This window comes from Mobula hypostoma, chromosome 16 (assembly GCF_963921235.1).
Source record: "Mobula hypostoma chromosome 16, sMobHyp1.1, whole genome shotgun sequence".
Lineage (NCBI taxonomy): Eukaryota > Metazoa > Chordata > Chondrichthyes > Myliobatiformes > Myliobatidae > Mobula > Mobula hypostoma.
In genome coordinates this window covers 46,360,786-46,381,709 of record NC_086112.1, presented here as the reverse complement: position 1 = coordinate 46,381,709, position 20,924 = coordinate 46,360,786, and the positions used below count along the sequence as shown (strand labels likewise).

The 20,924-nt window shown below is 42.5% G+C and overlaps 1 protein-coding gene across 7 annotated transcripts in view; it reads left to right on the top strand.

Moving 5' to 3' along the window:
• hsd17b3 (hydroxysteroid (17-beta) dehydrogenase 3) overlaps positions 1–20,924 on the top strand; it is a 90,315-nt gene that overhangs the window by 42,552 nt on the left and 26,839 nt on the right. For 2 of the 7 annotated variants that reach the window (XR_010020605.1, XR_010020607.1), the window contains exons 10-13: positions 2,093–2,239; positions 2,380–2,767; positions 3,411–3,473; positions 4,506–4,685. Coding sequence is in view for 2 of the 7 variants with exons in the window: in XM_063068872.1 (XP_062924942.1) it covers positions 2,093–2,239; positions 2,380–2,493 (261 nt within the window). In the remaining 5 variants the exon portion in view is untranslated. The other 5 variants (XR_010020609.1, XR_010020606.1, XR_010020608.1 and 2 more) reach the window with 5 other exon arrangements.

The window sequence follows — 20,924 nt, the reverse complement described above, 5'->3', positions numbered from 1 at the left end:
TACATTATCAATGTCTAATAGGGTCTTGTGATCACAAGAGAAAAACATTTAAAACAACCACCTATGGTTATACTGCACGCCGTCTTCGCCCACCAATTCCGATGTCTTCAATGCCTTCCTGTAGCAAGCAGCAGCATGTTCTTCACCCAGTTTAGCTTCTTCCCCAACGGGCAGCTCACTGATGGGATAGACCTGGAGTACCCGAAGTTCTTGGAGTCCAGCATTGTCTTGCAATTGTAAACAAGACATTAAAAAAAATACACCTTTGGTTGGCCCCCGAGAGGCCACTGTGGCCGAGTGCACTGCCTTCTTACCGGAAGAGAAGATTGACAGACATTTGAAGTACAAGGGATTCAAAGGGTATGGGAAATGAGAGGAAGAAAGTTGTGTTGAGATCAAGGACATGATCTCCGCCTGCTCCTCTTTATCATGTGTGCAGAACCAGTGAAGTACAGTACGTTGCCCAGGAGTGCCTCAGAAGTAGTGTGTACTATTCTGGTGGTCTCCTGATACTTGCTAAAGGAGAGGTCAAATCATTATTAGGACAATAAAAATACTGAGTTATGTTTCACATTATAAAATAATGATTTGTGTAGGTTTACTCTCTCTTTCCTAGGGAAGGGGCAAGCTAAAACAAGAGACCATAAGTTTCAGGTGAGATTTAGAAGAGATCTGTGTGGTAATTCCAGGAAGTAATACGTGCAGGGAACAAGCTGCCAGGGATGGTGTATAATTACGATGCTTAAAAGACATGGATAAACAGGGTTAAGAAGGTTATGGGTGAATTGTGGGGGAAATGGGACTAGTTCAGATAGACATCTTGCTTGACATGAGCAATTTGGGCCAAAGGGTCAAATTTCTTGCCGTGTAATGTTATGGTTACATTTTGGAAATACTCAACTGAACAGATAGTAACTATAGATGGAAAAAAATAGGGCTTACATTGTAGTGTGGTGACCTTTAATTAGAAATGAGAAAAAAATAGAGATTGAAGAAGATTCAACTTCCAGAAAAATGGAAAAGAGGCAAAGAGAAGTTTTGCCAGTTTGATGACAGGAATGGACATTTGAAATGCCCACTGTGCATCTCCCTCCAGTAGCACTGTCTGGCCTGCCGTGTGTTTCCAACATTTAAAAATTTATTTTAGATTTCCTGCGTCGGAAATATTTTATATTTGTTGATCTATAGAGCAGTTACTTTGCCTTGAGTAAGATTGTATTGATGCTGATTGCATTAAGGAAAACCTAATCCACATGAAATATAAAAATCATGGAAGATCCCAGCCAAATATATAATATATTTAGCTGCATGTAAAGCCTGCAAGGGCAGCAATATTTCTCACTGTACAATAATGTCCTGCGTGAAATAGTGGGACCAAAGCTTAATAAGACTCACTTCTGCTAAAACCACCTCAACCCACCCCCTACAACTACCCCACTTTCCCATTATGACCTAACTTCTACTCGCCCCTCATAATCATCCCCTCTCCCAAATGTTTCCAACTTTTTGTTCCCTTTGAGAATTTCCTACATTATAAATCCCCAATCTTCAAGCTTCCTGTCAAGCCAGGCTGTTTGAAGATACCAATTAGATATCAGGTGCCCAAGATTAAGCAATGTTCAAGTCCATGCATTGAGAATTAGGAATTTCCTGTGCACCCATATTTTGATGGATATATACATTTCCTCATAATTAATTTGAAGTCTCACTCTAATTTTGAGTCTCAAATCTTAAAAGTCGTAAAGAGAGATACAAAGTAGAAACCGGTCCTTTGGTTCACTGAGTTCACACTGACTAGCGTGCACTAATTTATCAGTATCCCACCTAATGTTTTTTTTCTTGACACATGTGCATTAATACTGTACCTGCAAACTGCCCCCAAATTCTAGCACTCATCTACACTCTAGGGGCAATTTAACTGGTCAATTAACTTATCAAGGAGGAAACTGGAACACCTGGTGGAAACTGACACTGTCACAGAGAAAATGTTCAAGCTCCACACAGAGTGTCAGAAGGTTAGGCTTGTGCCTGGATCGCTGGGGCATGGCAATACTCTCAAAATGGGTGATCCCTTTTATTCTCTGTTTTTCAGTGTGTAATGCCCTACGGTGTGGCTAGTCAAATGTCAAAAGTTGATCCTGGATTGACAATTCAGAGCGCTGAACAATTTGCAAGAGAATCGTTGAACTGTGCCCTGCTTGGGGATCGAAGTAGTGGGTGTCTGATGCATGAACTACAGGTAATCACTTCCAATGCAAGTTCATCTTGTTTTCAGATTTATGTATGGATCAATGGTAATCTTTTCAAGAGTGTGTAATAGAAACATACAGTATCCACTACAAATCAGATCGTCTATTGAATAACTCATCCATTTTTCAGGCCATTTGTTTCAGAGCAATCCCTCAATGGATTACTTTCAATGATGCAGTTCAGGAGCAACTGATGGGGTTAACAAAGAAAGGTACTGCTCAAAGCAAAACTGAAGCCAGATGAGCATCCTTCATCCACTGTTACATATAGATCAAATCAACATTATTACAAATTATAGCTACATTGAACAATATTTGCTCTATTTTATCTGACATATTTTTTCTTAATTATTCATGGGTTGTTATTATCACTGGTATGTTTATTTCTTTTCTAGATAATCTAATCTAATCTAATCTATTGCCCTTGAACTGATTGATTTGGCTGGAAATTTCTGTGGAAAATTAACAGTGAAATAGCCTGACCTGACAACAATGACTGATTTCTTCTTTTGAGATAGGTGAGCAAACACTTGGATTTTTATGACAATCCAGTAGATTCATCATACCAGCTATTCAACTATTCATCATACTTGATGCCAGCTTTGTATCCCAAATGTTATTGATTCATGATCTAATTTTAAATTCCCTGGCTCTCTTGCTGGCGGTTTGATGTTTATTTTTAGAAGCTTTTTGTATGACGCATGGCTCTGGGGTTGTAAACCTAATGGGTTCTCTTTTTTTCTTACTTTTTTGCTCAGTTGTTTTTTTTTGTTATCACAAAATTTTGTTTTCAATCTTTAAGATGATAGTTTTTTTGAGGCATTGTAGGTGTTGTTACTTCGATGTACTCATGTTATTTTTCCTTTATATACAATAAAAAGATTTGAAATGAAAGTAAATTCCCTGGCTCTTGTGATGAAACATGTAAAATTTAGAACATAACAGCAGGCCCTGCAATCTACAACGTCTGGGCCAACACTGTATCCCTATATCCCTTCATTCACTGCATTTTGTTTGTTTATCTAAGACCCTCTTAAACACCACTGTGGTATCCCACTTCCACTATTACCCTGCCAGCCTGTACTAGGCATCTACCTGGCTCTGTTTAAAAAAAGTTCTTGCCTTGCTCATCTCCTTTAAACTTTTCCCCTTTCACCTTAGCTGCATGTCCTCGAGGGCTAAACGCTTCTACCCTGGAACTGTTATAAGAATTGGAAAACCATAGTAAGTAAGTCTTTATAATAGCCTTATATCTATTTGGTGGAGTTGGAGCAGAGGAATGGTGCAATGTTTGTGATAAGCGTGCAAGAATGTATAATGTAGTTAACCATTTCAACTCTGATTATTCTTCTGTGTTTGGTTTGGATGCAAAGAGCTTGCATAAGATGATTTCAACTTAAACCAGGGGTCCCCAACCTTTCTCGCACTGCGGACTGGTTTCATATTGACAATATTCTTGCAGACCGGCCGACCGGGGTGGGGGTGGGTAGGGTTGTCAGCGGACAAGAGTAGCAGTCAAATACGCTGGGTTTTCCCCGAAAAGACTACAATGACCATGAAGCCTTGCGTGGGCACCAGTGCGCATGCGTGTACGATTCTTTCTACAAATCGTTTTTGGTGATTCTGTTCGGGGGCGGGGTGGTGTTAATCACGACCGGAATATAGATGATAATTAGCTAATACACTCAATTTCGTTTCTGAAAGTGTTTATCTAACGAATTTAATATTAAACACACAGCACATATTTTCCTCGCATGAATATAGTGATAAATCAATTATCAGGGGAGGACAGGGGAGCTTGAAGTAAATGTTGAATGAACTTCCAGTAGAAGTGGTAGAGGCAGGTTCGATATTATCATTTAAAGAAAAAATTGGATAGGTATATGGACAGGAAAGGAATGGAGGGTTATGGGCTGAGTGCAGGTCGGTGGGACTAGATGAGAGTAGCGTTCAGCACGGACTAGAAGGGCAGAGATGGCCTGTTTCCGTGCTGTAATTGTTATATAGTTATATAAGTCAATAGCATCATAACATGTTAAGTATCGTTTGGATATTAAACACGCAGCACATATTTTCCCCGTATGAACATATAAAATCATTCCAACACACCAATATCGCTGGATCAGTGGGAGCCCTGGGATTGTTTTCCTGCAACAAGACGATCCTATCGAAGGGTGACGAGAGACAGTGATACTCTAACGGGGTTCCTAATGTCCTGTCTATTCCGCAATTTAGTTTTCGTTGCATTCATTGCAGAGATATGTTGGAAATGGAAGCAACGTTTTCAGTGCTTTCGTGGCATTCTCAGGATATTTAGCCTTGACGTTGATCCATAATGCCAGCAGAGATGTTATGTCAAACATACTTTTCAGCCCGCCGTCATTTGCAAGCTCGAGGAGTTGATCTTCTTCCCACGCTGAAATGGATGACGCGCAGGTAATGACCTCGCATGCGTAATGGCTCAACAGTGGGTGTGACAGGGAATGAGGAAAGGTGCAGCTGACTCCTATCGCCAAATCATATCGTTTCCTCGCGGCCCGGTAGAGCATGCTTTGTGGCCTGGTACCGGTCCGCGGCCCGGTGGTTGGGGACCACTGACTTAAAGGACCAAATCCAATGATGTATGGTAACGCTGAAATTAGAGCTTGAACCAAGAGCGGGCGAGCTCTCACTGTGGCTTCAGCTCAGTCAAAGCCTACGCCTTGCTTTAATGGCACATTGTATGGTGTATTGCTGGGCACTGAGAGAAGTTGGAGAGAGATCTCCTATCCCATATCATGAAGAAAGCACAGCAAAGCCAACAAATATGGCATGGCTGATGTTTGCTCAGGAGGTCAGCTACAGGTTTCTAGATTCAGGGTAAGAAGGTCCTTAATTATCTAACGCAACCAGGAGACAAATCAAGCTGTCATTATCTGCGTTTCTCCTTCTGGTTATTGGTATCAGTCATTCTACTTCCTTCAATAGGCTCTAAGATTATCCTCCTCATGTTACATTGTGCTCTGTGGGTATGCTGTGTGTCTTGGTTTTCTGTAGATTATTATTATTTATTAATCACATGTACATTGAAACACATTGTGAAATGCTTTGTATGCATTAACAACCAACGCAATCTGAAATGTGCCTGGGGCAGCTTGCTAGTGTGGGTAGGGGAGGGTGGGAAAGGGGTTTTGTTTTGTTGTCATTGCTTGTTGAATGTTGGTTTCACATTGAAAATGAGGGCATTTTATGTCACGTGGCAACACTTATTCTTCAATAAAACACTGTCTTTACAGTAGCCTTTCTTTCAATGAAATGACTCAATGCTCCCTCTAATGGTCTTGGGTCATATTCCATTCAAATGCAGAGTTTTTGACTGCAATCTTTGGATTTTAACAACAGCCTCCATTGACATCACATTTTTAAAGTAGGGAGAACACACAGGGCTTGCTTCACCTGCATCATGCACAAGTCTAATTTAGGTACTTTTTTTGCCCAGAATGCTTATTCTCCATCAATCATTTATTTCCATTGACTGTAATATCAAAAACGTACTTAATTTTCCTTTTTTTCATTTGCTAGACATAAACCTTTTTTCAAGATGGGTTTAAATGTAATTATAAAACCATAAGATATAGGAGCAGAATTAGGCCATTTGGCCCATGGAGTCTGCTCTGCCATTCCTCCAATAATCATCTCCGTATGTGTTTAATTCAGGTAGGTGACAGCGAACAGAAATAATATTGATCAATTAGTCAAAAGTCAAAATATCTCATGGAAAAAGCAGCAGTTAGTGACTGATTAAATTGCCAAATCCCTGTTTAATCCACCTAACAATGGGTTTGGTGATGGGATTACTGTCAGGTGATAAAGGCCAAACCATTAAAGTGACTCAGAATGGAAGTGGATTAATTACTGTTAATAATCAATTAATTATTAATGAAAATAAAGTCAGGGGTTAAAGCAAAGTGTCCAGTGAGCTGATTGAAGCAGGATGCTTGATTTCATAATTAGAATCAGGGTTGTTTTCACTGACTTCTGAAGATGATGTAAATTTTGTTGTTTTGCGAAAGTAAAGCAGCGCAAGGACATAAACATTGCAACAATAAATGATAGTGCAGAGATTAAGAAATAATGAGGTGTTGTTCATGAACTGTTCGGAAATCTGATGGTAGAGGAGAAGAAGCTGAGTTTGTATTGTTGGGCGTGTACCTTCAAGCTCCTATACCTCTTCTCAGATCATGGTAATGAGAAGAGAGCAACTCCCGAAAGGAGAGGATCCTTATAAATGGACAGCATCTACACGACACACCAACACTTGAAGATATCCTCAGGAGGGTTGTGCATGTGATAGAACTGGCGGCAGCCTCTTATGATCCTGTGCACTGGAACCTTAATAATAAGCCGTAAAGCAAGCAGTCAACAAGTTCTTAGCTGTGCTGGGCTTTGGTGTAAGGGGGTCTTCGGTGAGAGGTAATCAGTGAGCCTGAGTACGTGCTTGCTGAGGGAAAAAGGTAAGGTCGGTAGGTACTTTTTCATTTATTCTGATTAATCTGGGATCAGGTAATGGGGGAGATAGTTAGAGCAGTGGTGTGCTCCGTATGCAGTATGTGGGAGGTCAGGGTCAGCGCAGTTGTCCCTGATGACCACACCTGCAGAAGGTGCATCCAGCTGCAGCTCCTATCAGAGCGAGTTAGGGAATTGGAGCTGGACTGGATGAACTACTGATCATTCCGGAGGCAGAGACAGAGATAGATAAGAGTTATCAGGAGGTAGTCACACCAAAAAGACGGGAAGTTGGCAACTGGGTGACTGTCAGGAGATGGAGGGGGAGCAGGCACAGAGAGCAGAGCACCCCTGTGGCCATTCCCATCAACAATAAGTATACCGTTTTGGATACTGTTGGTGGGGATGACCTACCAGGAACAAGTTGCAGTGGTCCTGTCTCTGGCACTGAGGTTGGACCCTCGACTCAGAAGGAGAGGAGGGAAGAGAGGACAGCGGTAGTGATAGGGGATTCTATAGTCAGGGGGGCAGATAGGAAATTTTGTGGGGGAGATCGGGAGTCTCGGATGGTATGTCTCCTCCCTGGTGCTGGGGTCCGGGACATCTCAGATCGGGTGCAGGTTATTCTCGAGAGGGAGGGGAAGAATGCAGATGTTGTGGTCCATGTAGGGACCAGCGACGTGGGTAGGAAGAGTGAGGGGGTCCTGCGTAGTGAGTTCAGGGAGTTAGATGCGAAACTGAAGGGCAGGACCTCCAGGATAACAATCTCGGGATTGCTACCTGTGCCACGTGCGAGTGAGGCGAGGAACAGAAGGATTATACAGATCAATATGTGGCTGAGAGGATGGTGCAGGAGGGAGGGCTTCAGGTTTTTAGATAATTGGGCTTTGTTCCAGGGAAGGTGGGATCTGTTCCGACGGGATCGTCTACACTTGAACTGGAGGGGTACTAAAATTCTTGCAGGAAAGTTTGCTAGTGCTGCTTGGGGGGGTTTAAACTAAATTTGCAGGGGGCAGGGATCCAGAATGTGAGAGAGGATAGTGAGATGAAGTATAAAGGACAGGTGGGGACTACATGGTTCTGGAATATTAAGTATGAAGTATAGAAAGGTGAGGTGGAACGAGTGATAAGGAGGATACATGTGCAGAGGGATGGTCTGACGGAGCATGGAGTTAAATGTGCAGAAAGAGTAAGTAAATTTAAGAAGGACAACAAAATTCAAGGGGCGTATAGCCCGGTGAGAGTTCGGGGAGCTGGGTTATGCACAATAGGCAGCGATTTAAACAGAGAGAGGAGAAATGGATTAAAAATTCTATATCTGAATGCACGAAGTGTCAGAAATAAGGCGGATGAGCTTGAAGCTCAGGTGCGAATGGGTAACTATGATGTTGTTGGGATAACAGAGATATGGCTGCAGGGGGATCAGACCTGGGAATTGAATGTACAAGGGTATACGTGCTATCGAAGGGACAGAAAGGTGGGCAGAGGGGGTGGGGTGGCCCTGTTGGTGAGGAATGAGATTCAGTCCCTTGCAAGGGGGGACATAGAATCAGGAGAAGTAGAATCAGTGTGGATAGAACTGCGGAACAGTAAGGGCAAAAAGACCCTAATAGGTGTTATCTACAGGCCCCCAAACAGTAGCATGGATATTGGGTGCAAGTTGAATAGGGAGTTAACAATGGCATGTGGCAAAGGAAATGTTGTAGTAGTTATGGGGGATTTCAACATGCAGGTGAACTGGGAAAATCAGGTTGGTACTGGACCCCAGGATAGGGAGTTTGTAGAGTGCCTACGGGATGCATTTTTGGAGCAGCTTGTACGAGAGCCGACCAGGGATAAGGCTATTCTGGATTTAGTGTTGTGCAATGAATAGGATTTGGTAAGTGATCTTGAAGTAAAGGAGCCATTAGGAGGTAGTGACCATAATACGATAAGTTTCTATCTGCAAGTTGAGAGGGATAAGGGCAGATCAGAAGTGTCAGTATTGCAGTTGAACAAAGGAGACTATGGAGCCATGAGGGAGGAGCTGGCCAAAGTTGACTGGTTGGATATCCTAGCAGAAAAGACAGCAATTCTAACAGCAATAGCAGGTATTCTTGGGAATAATGCACAAGATGCAAAATCAGTTCATCCCCTGGAGAAGGAAGAATTCAAAGGGGGCAAAGTGGCCACAGTGGTTGACAAAGGAAGTCAGAGATAGCATAGCATTAAAAAAGAAGTATAGCAGAGCTAAGGTGAGTGGGAAGATGGATGATTGGGAAATTTTTAAGGAGCAACAGAACTTAACTAAAAAGGCAATATGGGGAAAAAAATGAGGTATGAACGCAAGCTAGCTAGGAATATAAAGGAGGATAGCAAAAGTTTTTTTTAGGTATGTGAAGAGAAGGAAGATAGTTAAGAACAATGTTGGGCCCTTGAAGAATGAATTGGGAGAAATTGTTATGGGAAACAGAGAAATGGCAGACGAATTTAATAAGTACTTTGAATCTGTCGTCACTAGGGAAGACACAAGCAATCTCCCAGATGTATGGATGGGCCAAGGACATAGGGTAACAGAGGAATTGAAACAGATTGACATTAGGAAGGAAACGGTGATGAGTAGACTGATGGGACTGAAGGCTAACAAATCCAGATGGTCTGCATCCTAGGGTACTAAAGGAGGTGGCTCTGGAAATTGCGGATGCATTGGTGATCATTTTCCAATGTTCCTTAGATTCAGGATCAGTTCCTGAGGATTGGCGAATGGCTAATGTTATCCCACTTTTTAAGAAAGGAGGGAGGGAGAAAACAGAGAACTATCGCCCTGTTAGCCTAACATCAGTAGTGGGAAAGATGCTAGAGTCCATTATTAAAGATGAAATAGAGGCATATCTTGATAGCAGTGATAGGATTGGGCCGAACCAGCATGGATTTACCAAGGGCAAATCATGCTTGACTAATCTATTGGAGTTTTTCGAGGATGTAACCTGGAAGATAGACGCGGGAGATCCAGTGGATGTGGTGTACCTTGACTTTCAGAAGGCATTTGATAAGGTACCACATAGGAGATTGGTGGGTAAAATCAGAGCTCATGGCATTGGGGGGAGGATATTGACATGGATAGAAAACTGGTTGGCAGATAGAAAGCAAAGGGTAGCAGTGAATGGGTGTTTCTCGGAATGGCAGCTGGTGACTACTGGGGTGCCACAGGGCTCGGTATTGGGACCACAGCTTTTACGATTTACATCAATGATTTAGAGGAAGGCATTGTGAATAACATCAGCAAGTTTGCTGATGATACTAAGCTGGGTGGCAGTGTGACATGTGATGAGGATGTTAGGAGAATTCCAGGTGACTTGGATAGGCTGGGTGTGTGGGCAGAAACTTGGCAGATGTTGTTTAATGTGAATAAGTGTGAGGTTATTCACTTTGGGAGCAAGAACAGGAAGGCAGATTATTATCTGAACAGTGTGAAGTTAGGTAAGGGAGAAATACAAAGAGATCTAGGAGTACTTGTTCATCAGTCTCTGAAGGTGAATGAGCAAGTGCAGCAGGCAGTGAAGAAGGCTAATGGAATGTTGGCCTTTATTACAAAGAGAATTGAGTACAAGAGCAAGGAAATCCTTTTGCATTTGTACAGGGCCCTGGTGAGACCACACCTGGAGTATTGTGTGCAGTTTTGGTCTCCAGGGTTAAGGAAGGACATCCTGGCTGTGGAGGAGGTGCGGCGTAGGTTCACTAGGTTAATTCCTGGGATGTCCGGACTGTCTTACGCAGAGAGGTTAGAGAGACTGGGCTTGTACAGGCTGGAATTAAGGAGATTGAGGGGGGATCTGATTGAGACATATAAGATTATTAAGGGATTGGACAAGATAGAGGCAGGAAATATGTTCCAGATGCTTGGAGAGTACAGTACCAGAGGGCATGGTTTAAGAATAAGGGGTAGGTCGTTTAGGACAGAGTTGAGGAGGAACTTCTTCTCCCAGAGAGTTGTGGAGGTGTGGAACGCGCTGCCTCAGAAGGCAGTGGAGGCCAATCCTCTGGATGCTTTCAAGAAGGAGCTAGAGAGGTATCTTATGCATAGGGGAATCAAGGGTTATGGGGACAAGGCAGGAACCGGGTATTGATGGTAGATGATCAGCCATGATCTCAGAATGGCGGCGCAGGCTCGAAGGGCCAAATGGTCTACTTCTGCACCTATTGTCTATTGTCTATTGAAATTTGTCACAATCTTCGATGACATATCAAATCTCCTCAAAGTTGTAATGACCTACACAAGGCAACTGAAAAACCATAAGGGGGGAAAAGATGAAATAGGAAGGTAAGCTAGCCAACAATATCAAAGAGGATACCGTAAGTTTGATCAGGTAAATAAAAAGAGAGGCAAGACTAGATATTGGAAAATGACACTGGGGAGATAGTAGTGGGGGACAAGGAGATTACATATGAACTGTAGAAGTATTTTACATCTGTCTTTACTGTGAAAAACACTAGCTGTATTCTGGAAGTTCAGGAGTGTCAGAGGAAGAAGTGAGTGAAGTTGCTATTACTAGGAAAAAGGCGCATGGGAAACTGAAAGGTCCCAAGGTAGGTAAGTGACCTGGACCAAATGGATTACACTGCAGGATTCTGAAAGAGGTAGCTGAAGGGACTGTGGAGGCATTATTAACGGCTTGGTTCCAGAAGACTGGAAAATTATAAATGTCACTTCATGCTTCAAGAAGGGAAGGACGGAGGTCATTAAGGCATCCGTGCGTCTTGCGAGGCCATGGATCTGCGTCTGGAAAGTCTTCACTCTCCAGGGCGCAGGCCTGGGCAAGGTTATATGGAAGACCAGCAGTTGCCCATGCTGCAAGTCTCCCCTCTCCATGACACCAATGTCCAAGGGAATGGCATTAGGACCCATACAGCTTGGCACCAGTGTCATCGCAGAGCAATGTCTGATTAAGTGCCTTGCTCAAGGACACAACAAGTTCCCTCAGCTGGGGCTCGAACTCACGGACTTCAGGTAGCTAGTCCAATGCCCTAACCACTTGGCCACGTGCCCACACGTGGAAGGAGAGAGGTAGAAGTAAGGAAATTATAGGCTAGTTAGTGTGACCTCAGTGGTTGGGAAGATGTTGGAATTGCTAGTTAAGGATGTAGTTTTGGGGTACATGGAGGCACATGATAAAATAGGCCTAAGTCAGCATGGTTTTCTTGAGGGAAAATCTTGCCTGACAAATCTGTTGGAATTCTTTGAGGAAATAACAAGCAGGATAGACAAAGGAGAATTGGTGAATGTTGTGTATTTGGATTTACAACTTTGCAAAGATGCTATACATGAGACTGCTTAACAATTAAGAGCCCATGGTATTACAGGGAAGATACTAACATGGATAGTGCACTGGATGATTGGTAGGAAGCAAAGATTTGGAATAAAGGGAGGCTGCTCTGATTGGCAGCTGGTGACTAGTGGTGTTCTGCAATGGTTGGTGTTGGGATCGCTTCTTTTTACATTGTGTGTCAATGACTTGGATGACAGAATTGATGACTTTGTGGCCAAGTTTGGAGATGATATGGAGATAGGTGGAGGGGTAGGTAGTGTTGAGGAAACAGGAAGCTGCAGACAGATTTAGAGAGGTTAGGAGAGTGGGAAAAGAAATGGTGGATGGAATACATTCCTGAAAAGTGTATGGTCATGCACTTTGGTAGAAGGAATAAAAGCATAGATTATTTGTTAAAGAGGGAGATAAATCAAAAATCTAATGTGCAAAGGAACTTAGGAGTCCTCATGCAGAACTCTCCAAAGGTAAGTTTGCAGATTGAGTTGCGGTGAGGAAGGCAAATACATTAATTTTGAGAGGACCAGAATTTAAATGTAAGGATGTAATGCTGAGGCTTTATAAAACACTGATGAAGCCACACTTGCTGTATTGAGAGCATTTTGGGCCCCTTATTTAAGAAAGGATGTGCTGACATTGGAGAGTGTTCAGAGGAGATTCATGAGAATGATTCCGGGAATGAAAAGGTTATCATATGAGGAGTGATTGATGGCTCCAGGACTGTACTCGCTGGAATTCAGAAGAATGAGGGGGGATCTCATTGAAGCTTATCGAATGTTAAACATTATAGATAGAGTGGCTGTGCTGAGGAAGTTTCCTATGCAGGGAGAGCCCGGGATCAGAGGGCACAACCTCCAGATAGAGGGATGTCTGTTCTAAACGGACGTCCCTCTATTCGGAGGTTGTGCCCTCTGATCCTGGACTCCCCCAGCATAGGAAACATGAGGAGAAATATCTTTAGCCAGTGAAGGTGGTGAATCTGTGGAATTCATTGTCACAGACGGCTGGACAGCTGTGGAGGGTGAGGTTCTTGATTAGTCAGGGCATAAAAGGTTATGGGGAGAAGGCAGGTGGATGGAGCCGAGTGGGAAATGAATCAGCCATGATGAAATGGGGAAGCAGTCTGAATGGGCCGAATAAAGTAGAAATAATGTATGTACAGTGTAGTATCACTTATCGGAATTGGGAAAACAGCGCCGAGCACACTGATGATGGTGTGTTAGACTGAGTCGTCACAGGCTGGGTGGTGCAGTGGCCCCCACCCTCCGGGCCGCCGACCCAATACATTGCTGCGAAGAACACAGCGGTAGCCAGGAGGCACACAGCACATCGTTAAGAAAAAAGCTGAAATAAACATGCTAATTAATTAGGTGCTGCCCGACACGTAAATGTCGGTGCAGATCAGAGGCGATTGCTGATTGCATCGCCTCTGATCTGGGCCGACAATTACATGCTAGGTGGCACCTAATTAATTAGCATGTTTATTTCGGCTTTTTTCTTAAAGATGTACTGTGTGCCTCCTGGCTACCACTGCGTTCTTTGTGAATCGGTATAGTATCAGTCCGGGGCCTGGGTGTTGGTGTGGTGGGACACGGGGGTGTCATCTCATTGTTGATCAGGGCAGGCAGCTCATCTTCTCCTATGACTGCCCGCCTCGATGTCGAAGGTCGAGGTTCATCGTCTGCTGTGGCTGATGTGGAAGGCTTGCTTGACTGCTGAGCCTCACGCATTTTTCTATCATACAGTTGTTTGTAAGCACTCAAACCATCCTGCAAATATCCCCTAAATCTACGTACCCTTTCAAAATTAAAGTTGTACTTTATCGTTGTAGCGAAAATCTCCTGCAGTTGCTTCACTTTCTGCATTCGGTTTCAATTGTTATCCTTTCCTCGTCCAATTGTATCAGCTCTTCATCTATCAGTTCTTGGTCATGGGATGCCAAAACCTCTTCAACATCATCTTCATCAACTTCCACAAGCCAAACTCCTTGCTTCGTTCACCACGATTGAAACACTTAATTATGTCTAGTTTTACGCTAAGTGTAACACCCTTACTCTTTCAGGCTTTTCCGAGACCTTAGAACTCATCTTGCTAATGACTGCTCAATGCAACGTGTTAAAGCAATGCCGTTCCGAATCTGGAGGAGAGTGGCTGCTCGGGACACGCGCTGCCTTTTATTGCACGCTGCCTTTCTTCGTAACAGTGAAAACACCTTCTGAAAGCGAAAACAGGGTACTAATGTAGGTCTTTCGTAACAGTGAGGTTTCGTAAAGCAAACGTTCGAAAAGCGGGGGACACCTGTATTCCATCTGCCATTTCAATGCCCATTCTCCTAATCTGTCTAAATTTTTCTGTTGCCCCTCTACTTCCTCAAAACTACCTGCACCTCCACCTATGTTTGTATCATCTGCAAACTTTGCAACAAAACCATCAATTCCATCATCCAAATCATTGACATATAATGTAAAAAGAATCAATCCCAACAGAGCCCCTGTGAAAGACTACTAGTCACTGTCAGCCCACTAGAAAAGACTCCCTTTATTCCCACCCTTTACCTCCTGCCAATCAACCTCTGCTTTATCCATGCTAGAATCTCTTCTGTAGTATCATGGACTCATATGTTATTAAATAGCCTTGTCAAAGGTCTTCTGAAAATCCATGTACTCAATATCAACTTTGTCTATCTGCTTGTTATTTCTTTAAAGAGTTCCAACAGATTTGTCTGGCAAGATTTTTCTTTGAGGAAATCATGCTGACTACAGCCTATTTTATCATCTGCCCCCAAGTACCCTGAAGCCACATCCTTAGCAATCGACTCCGACATCTTCCCAACCACCGAGGTCGGGCTAGTAATTCTCGAAAGATCATTCCTAATTCCTCCACAATCTCTTCAGCCACCTCTTTCAGAACCCTGGGGTGTACACCATCTGGCCCAGGTGACTTATTTACCTTTAGAACTTTCAGCTTCCCAAGAACCTTCTCCCGAGTAATGGTAACTTCACACACTTTATGACCCCTCACTCCTGGAACTTTCACCATAATGCTAATGTCTTCCACAGTGAAGACTGATGAAAAATACTTACTCAGTTCATCTGTCTCTTTCTTGTCCTCCATTACTACCTCTCCAACATCATTTTCTAATGGTCCGACATCCACTCTCGCCTGTTGTTTACACTTTATGTACTGTATCTGAAGAAACTTTTGGCATCTTCTTTAATATTATTGGCTAGCCTATTTTCATATTCCATCTATGCCTTCCTAATGACTTTTTTAGTTTCCTTTTCTTGGTATTTAAAAGCTTGCCAATCCTCCAACTTCCCACTAATTTTTGCTCTAATAAGCCACATCCTTACTACTGTTTGGGGTCTGTATATACCTCCAATAAGGGTCTTTTTACCCTTGCAGTTCCTTAGCTCTATCCACAACGATTCAACACCTTCCGACCCTATGCCACCTCATTGTAATGATTTGATTTCATTTTTTACCAACCCAGCAACACTGTCCTCTTTGCCTTCCTGCCTGTCCTTTTGATACAATGTGTATCCTTGAACTTTAATGATGCAGGTGATCATGGTCTCATGACCATGATTGCTTTAGGCAAATTTTTCTACAAATGGTTTTCCATTGTTTTCTTCTGGGCAGTCTCTTTACAAGATGTGTGACCCCAGCCATTACCAATACTCTTCAAAGATTGTCTGTCTGGTGCTGGTGGTCGCACAACCAGGACTTGTGATATGCACCAGCTGTTCATATGACCATCCACCACCTGCTCCCATGGTTTCACATGACTCTGATCAGGACGGGGTTAAGCAGGTGCTACCACTTATCCAAGGGTGACTTGCAGGCTAGCGCGCTTTACACCTCCTTTGGAAGAGACACATCTCCACCCCTCTCCACTTATATTGCAATATTTATAAGTAATTCAGTGAAGATGTACCAGGAGTTTTCTGCCCAGCATATATAGCTCCTTTTAAAGTATGATGCCCAGCTGCTGAAAAAATTCTCTGACTTTTTGCTTGTGATTAAAAAAACCCCACAGATAACAAGACTTCACCTTGCCAATTAAGGAGCAAATCTGAATCTCTCTAGAGTGGTATTATGAAATACATTATCTGGAAAATGACCTAAGATTCTTGGCTGAGTACTAAGAAGGAAATTCTAATCTAATCTTGCCAATATTAGAGAGATCTCAGGGAAGGGGCAATGAATCTAGAAACTGCCGTTTGTAGCTGAGATTGATTATATACACTTGTGCTGCATTGACCTTATCGTTTCATTTAGCAAACAATTTCTCACATATCATGAAGCTGCTAATTCCCTCAGGTACTGAACGTGAGCAGAGCCATGCTGCCACAGAATGAATAGTCAAAACAGGAAAACTATTTTTAAAGGTTTAAGTTTGTCATTACTTTGAAAAACAAAAAAAAAAGCCTGTAAATTTTGGAAATCTACAATAGAAACAGGAAGTAATGTGGAGAATATTCGACTTGTCAGTCAGCATCTGTGGTAAGAGGTAGACTCAGCTTTTCAGGTCGCTGACCTTCGATTCATCCGGCTGGAAGGGCTCAAAGTGGTCAGGCAGTGTCTGTGGAGAAAGAACATGAGTTAACATTTCAGATCAATGATCCAGCGAAACTGAGGGAAGGTCAGTGACCTGAAAAGATGAGTCCGTCTCTTTCCACAGGTGCTGACTGACAAGTCGAGCTTCCTCCCCAGTATTTCCTGTTTCTATTTTAGATTTCCAACATTTGCAAAAGCTGAGCCACTGATGATTTAGATTACGGATTAAATAGTTTTGTGGCTAAGTTTGCAGATGACACCAAGACAGGTGGAGGAGCAGAAAGTGTTGAAGAAACAGAAAGGTTGCAGAGCGACTTGGTCAGTTTAGGAGAGTGGGCAAAGAAATGGCATATGAGATACAATGTTGAGAAATGTACGGTTGTACATTTTGGAAGAAGAAATAATCGGGCAGATTATTATTTAGATGGGGAGAAAATTCAAAAATTGGAAGTGCAAAGGGACTTGGGGGTCCTCGTGCAGGATACCCTAAAGGTTAACTACCAGGTTGGATTGGCGGTAAGGAAAGCAAATCTTATGTTGGCATTCATTTCAAGAGGAATAGTGTATAAGAGTAAGGAGGTGTTGATGAGGCTCTATGGGGCACTGGTGAGACCTCATTTGGAATACGGTGCAGTTTTGGGCCCCCAATCTTAGAAGGGATGTACTGATGTTGGAGAGAGTTCAGTGAAGATTTACGAGGATGATTCCTGGAATGCAGGAGCTAACATATGAGGAGTGTTTTTCGACTCTTGGACTGTATTCATTAGAGTATAGAAGAATGAGAGGGGATCTCATAGAAACATTTCGAATGTTGAAAGAGTTGGACAGAGTAGATGTGGAAAGGCTGTTTCCCTTGGTGGGTGAGTCCAGGACAAGAGGCCACAGTCTTCGAATTAGAGGGTACCTATTTAAATCAGAGATGAAGAGAAATTTTTTTAGCCAGAGGGTCATGGATTTATGGAATTCATTGCCACATACAGCTGTGGAGGCCTGATCATTAAGGGTGTTTAAGGAGGAGATTGATAGGTATCTAATTAGTCAGGGTATCAAAGGATATGGGGAAAAAGCCAGAAATTGGAACTAGATGGGAGAATAGTTTAGCTCATAGTGGAATGGTGGGGCAGACTTGACGGGCTGAATGGCCTACTTCTGCTCCTTTGTCTTGTGATCTTGTGAAGAGGAACTTTATCAAGGAGAAGTTGACTGGTTGCATATTGTGCAAACACTAGCAATTCCTACAAGGCACAGATACTGCATATCAGTGGAATGCTGATGTTTTCCACCATCAAAGCTTTGATTTGAAGTGAAAAAAGCTGCCAAAGCATTAGTCGATTGTCATATCTTTAGTTTGCTTACTTCAAACATTAAACTCCACATCACACTACTGAGATAGCTAATAACCATGCTGCAGATTTTAAATTCTGACTCAAAGATCTTGAGAAAGGAACCTTGTGTCAATTGGAAACAGTAATTCATAATATCAATTATCAGTTATATTCTCCTTAGTGATTCATATCCATATTAGTTTTGTATAAATCTATATTTTGCTTTGGAGGAGGAGAGATTCTGTGAGAAGAGTTCCAATAAACAACAAAGGAATGTAAGTGAAGGAAAGGCAAGGCGTCGGGATCGGAGGTGAGAGTTCGGCCGATTTCGCTGGCTGTCTCGCAATGTTCACCTCTCTCCACGGCGTTGACACCGCTCCCAGCTGCTGTGCTTCCTGACTGCGAGCTACACGGTGACTTGCCCCGCTGATATGATGAACTGATACTGAGGCTTTTGGCCTACTTCGCTCTGTTCCAGGGATTTAGATCTAAGGACTCAATTTGGTTCAGAATGCTATTGCTCGCTTCTATTTTAGGCATGATTTGTAGTTTTTTCATTTTCTTTGTGCATTGGGGTTGGTCTTTATTTTTTTTAAATTGGATTCTTTTAGGTTCCTTGCATTGTGGCTACAGACAAATCTCAAGGTTATATCATTGAAACATTCTTTGATAATAAATGTGCTTCGAACTTTGAAGGGCTGTGGAAAGAAAACAAAAGGAAATGATTATGAGGGGTATTGAACAACATTGAATATTTTAAGAGAATTATCATGGCTACAGGAATGTAGTCCCACAAGTGAAGGATGGCAGTTAAGCAACAAACAATGACGATAGAGTATCTGAGACAAAGAGAAATTAAAAATAGTTTGGATGAGGAATTTACTAGATTGAATATGAGTGAAAACAGAGAAGAATGCCTTTCCATTCAAAGGCATTAGCAAGTAGATGAGATTACTGCTTAAACCATGGTTATCTCAAACCTTTTCCTTTCACAAATTTTTCCCTTGCATTAGAAAATTCACAGCATCACCTCATCTTTGAAGAATGCCGAAGCTACCTATGACATTATGTAAAACTGTATCAACATCATGGTCTTTATGGAAATATGGCCAATAGGGAAGACATTTCTGCCTCAGTATATCCTCCCAACTTGGGTACATCTTCTATCACTTGTCTCATCCAGACTATTAAGGTGGCAATGTGGATCTCACCATCAAATCACACCATGATTTTCCCCTCTTCCCCTCTGGCAGACTGTCCTTCGAGCATCTCATCTTGTTCCACATCTTCTACCTAAGAACATTAAAAGCAGGAACAGGCCATTCAGCCCTTAGTGCCTGTCCTACTATGCAATAAGATCACAGTTGATTATAACTAGCACTAATCATATCCCTTTATTCCTTTAATATCTAAAATCTATTGATCACTGCTCGAACATATTCAACACTGAGTTACTGTAGCCCTCTTCAGTAGGAAATTCTAAAGATTCACTACATGTGTAAAGCGATTTGTCATTTTGTTGAATACAGACATATAGTTCTAGAAACATCAGCCAGGGAAAACATTAACTCCATATCTATCCTGCCAAAATCTGGAAGAATTTGTTCTTTTCTCAAGTGAAATCTTCACCAGCTCAAATTTCAAATGTTCCTTTGCATCCTGCCTCTCACTGTGCAATCCTCTTTAACTTCTCTCTGTTTCCCCTATCTCTCATGCCTGTTGAAGCTCACTTATCCATGAGTTTTCTGTTCCCTCGCTCATATTTCTTGTAATTTCACTTCTTAAGCCTCATACGAGTTCGTAATCAGAATCAGGTGTATTATCACTGTCTTATATTGTAGTAATTTTATGTATTGCACTGTACTAATGCTGCACAGTACTACAAAAGAGCACATTTCATGTCATACAGTACTGTGCAAAAGTCTTAGCCACCCTAGTTATATAAATGTGCCTAAGACTTTTGCACAGCACTGTATGACATGAAACGCGTTGCTCTGTGGAAGCTTTACAGTGCAAAGACACAAAATTACTATAGCTACTAAATAAGTAAACAGTGCAAAAAAAGGAATAATGAGGTAGTGTTCTTTGACTGCTCAGAAATCTGATGGTGGAGGAGAAGAAATTTTGAACGTGGGTTTGTACCTCTTCCCTGCTGGTAGTAATGAGGAGAGGCCGTGTCCTGATGGTGAGGGTCCCTAATGACCCTGCTACCTTCTTGAGGTACCACTGCTTGAAGATCCCCTCAGCAATGGGGGGGGGGGGCGTGGTGCCTGTGATGGAGCTGGCTGAATCTACAATCCTCTGCAGCCTCTTTCCATCCTGGGCATTGGAGCCTCTGTACCAGGTGGTGATGCATCCAGTCAGAAAGCTTTCCACTGCACTTCTATCGAAATTTCCAAGACTCCTCGACGACAACGGGTGTATGTTTTTCCGACTTCACAATCAATTCCTTGGTCTTCCTGATATTACGTGTGAGATTGCTGTTGTGACACTGCTCAACTGGCCAGTCTATCTCTTTGTCGCCATCTGAGTTTCTGCTAACAACAATGGTAATTCTGTGAGTTTATAGATGGCATCCGAGCTGTGTTTAGGCACACAGTCATGAATGTAGAGAGTAGAGCACACTTGAAGGACGCTGTGTTGATTGTCAGCAAAGAGGAGATGTTATCACTGATCCATACTGACTGAGGTCTCCTAATGATAATCCAGTACAGAACTGATACAATAAGACCATAAGAAACAGGAGACTATTTGGCCCATCAGGTCTGCTCTACCATTTGATCAGAGATGATTTATTTTTCCCCCTGAATTCCATTCTCCTGTTTTCTCCCGGTAAACTTTGATACCCTTACTAATCAAGAACCTATCAACCTCCACTTTAAATACAGTGGAGTCCAGTTAATTGGGGCACACCGGGATCAGCACATTTTGGCCCAATTAAGTGGCTGTCCCAATTAGCAAAAATTTCATGGAAAGACAAACTATAATTTAACTGAATAAGA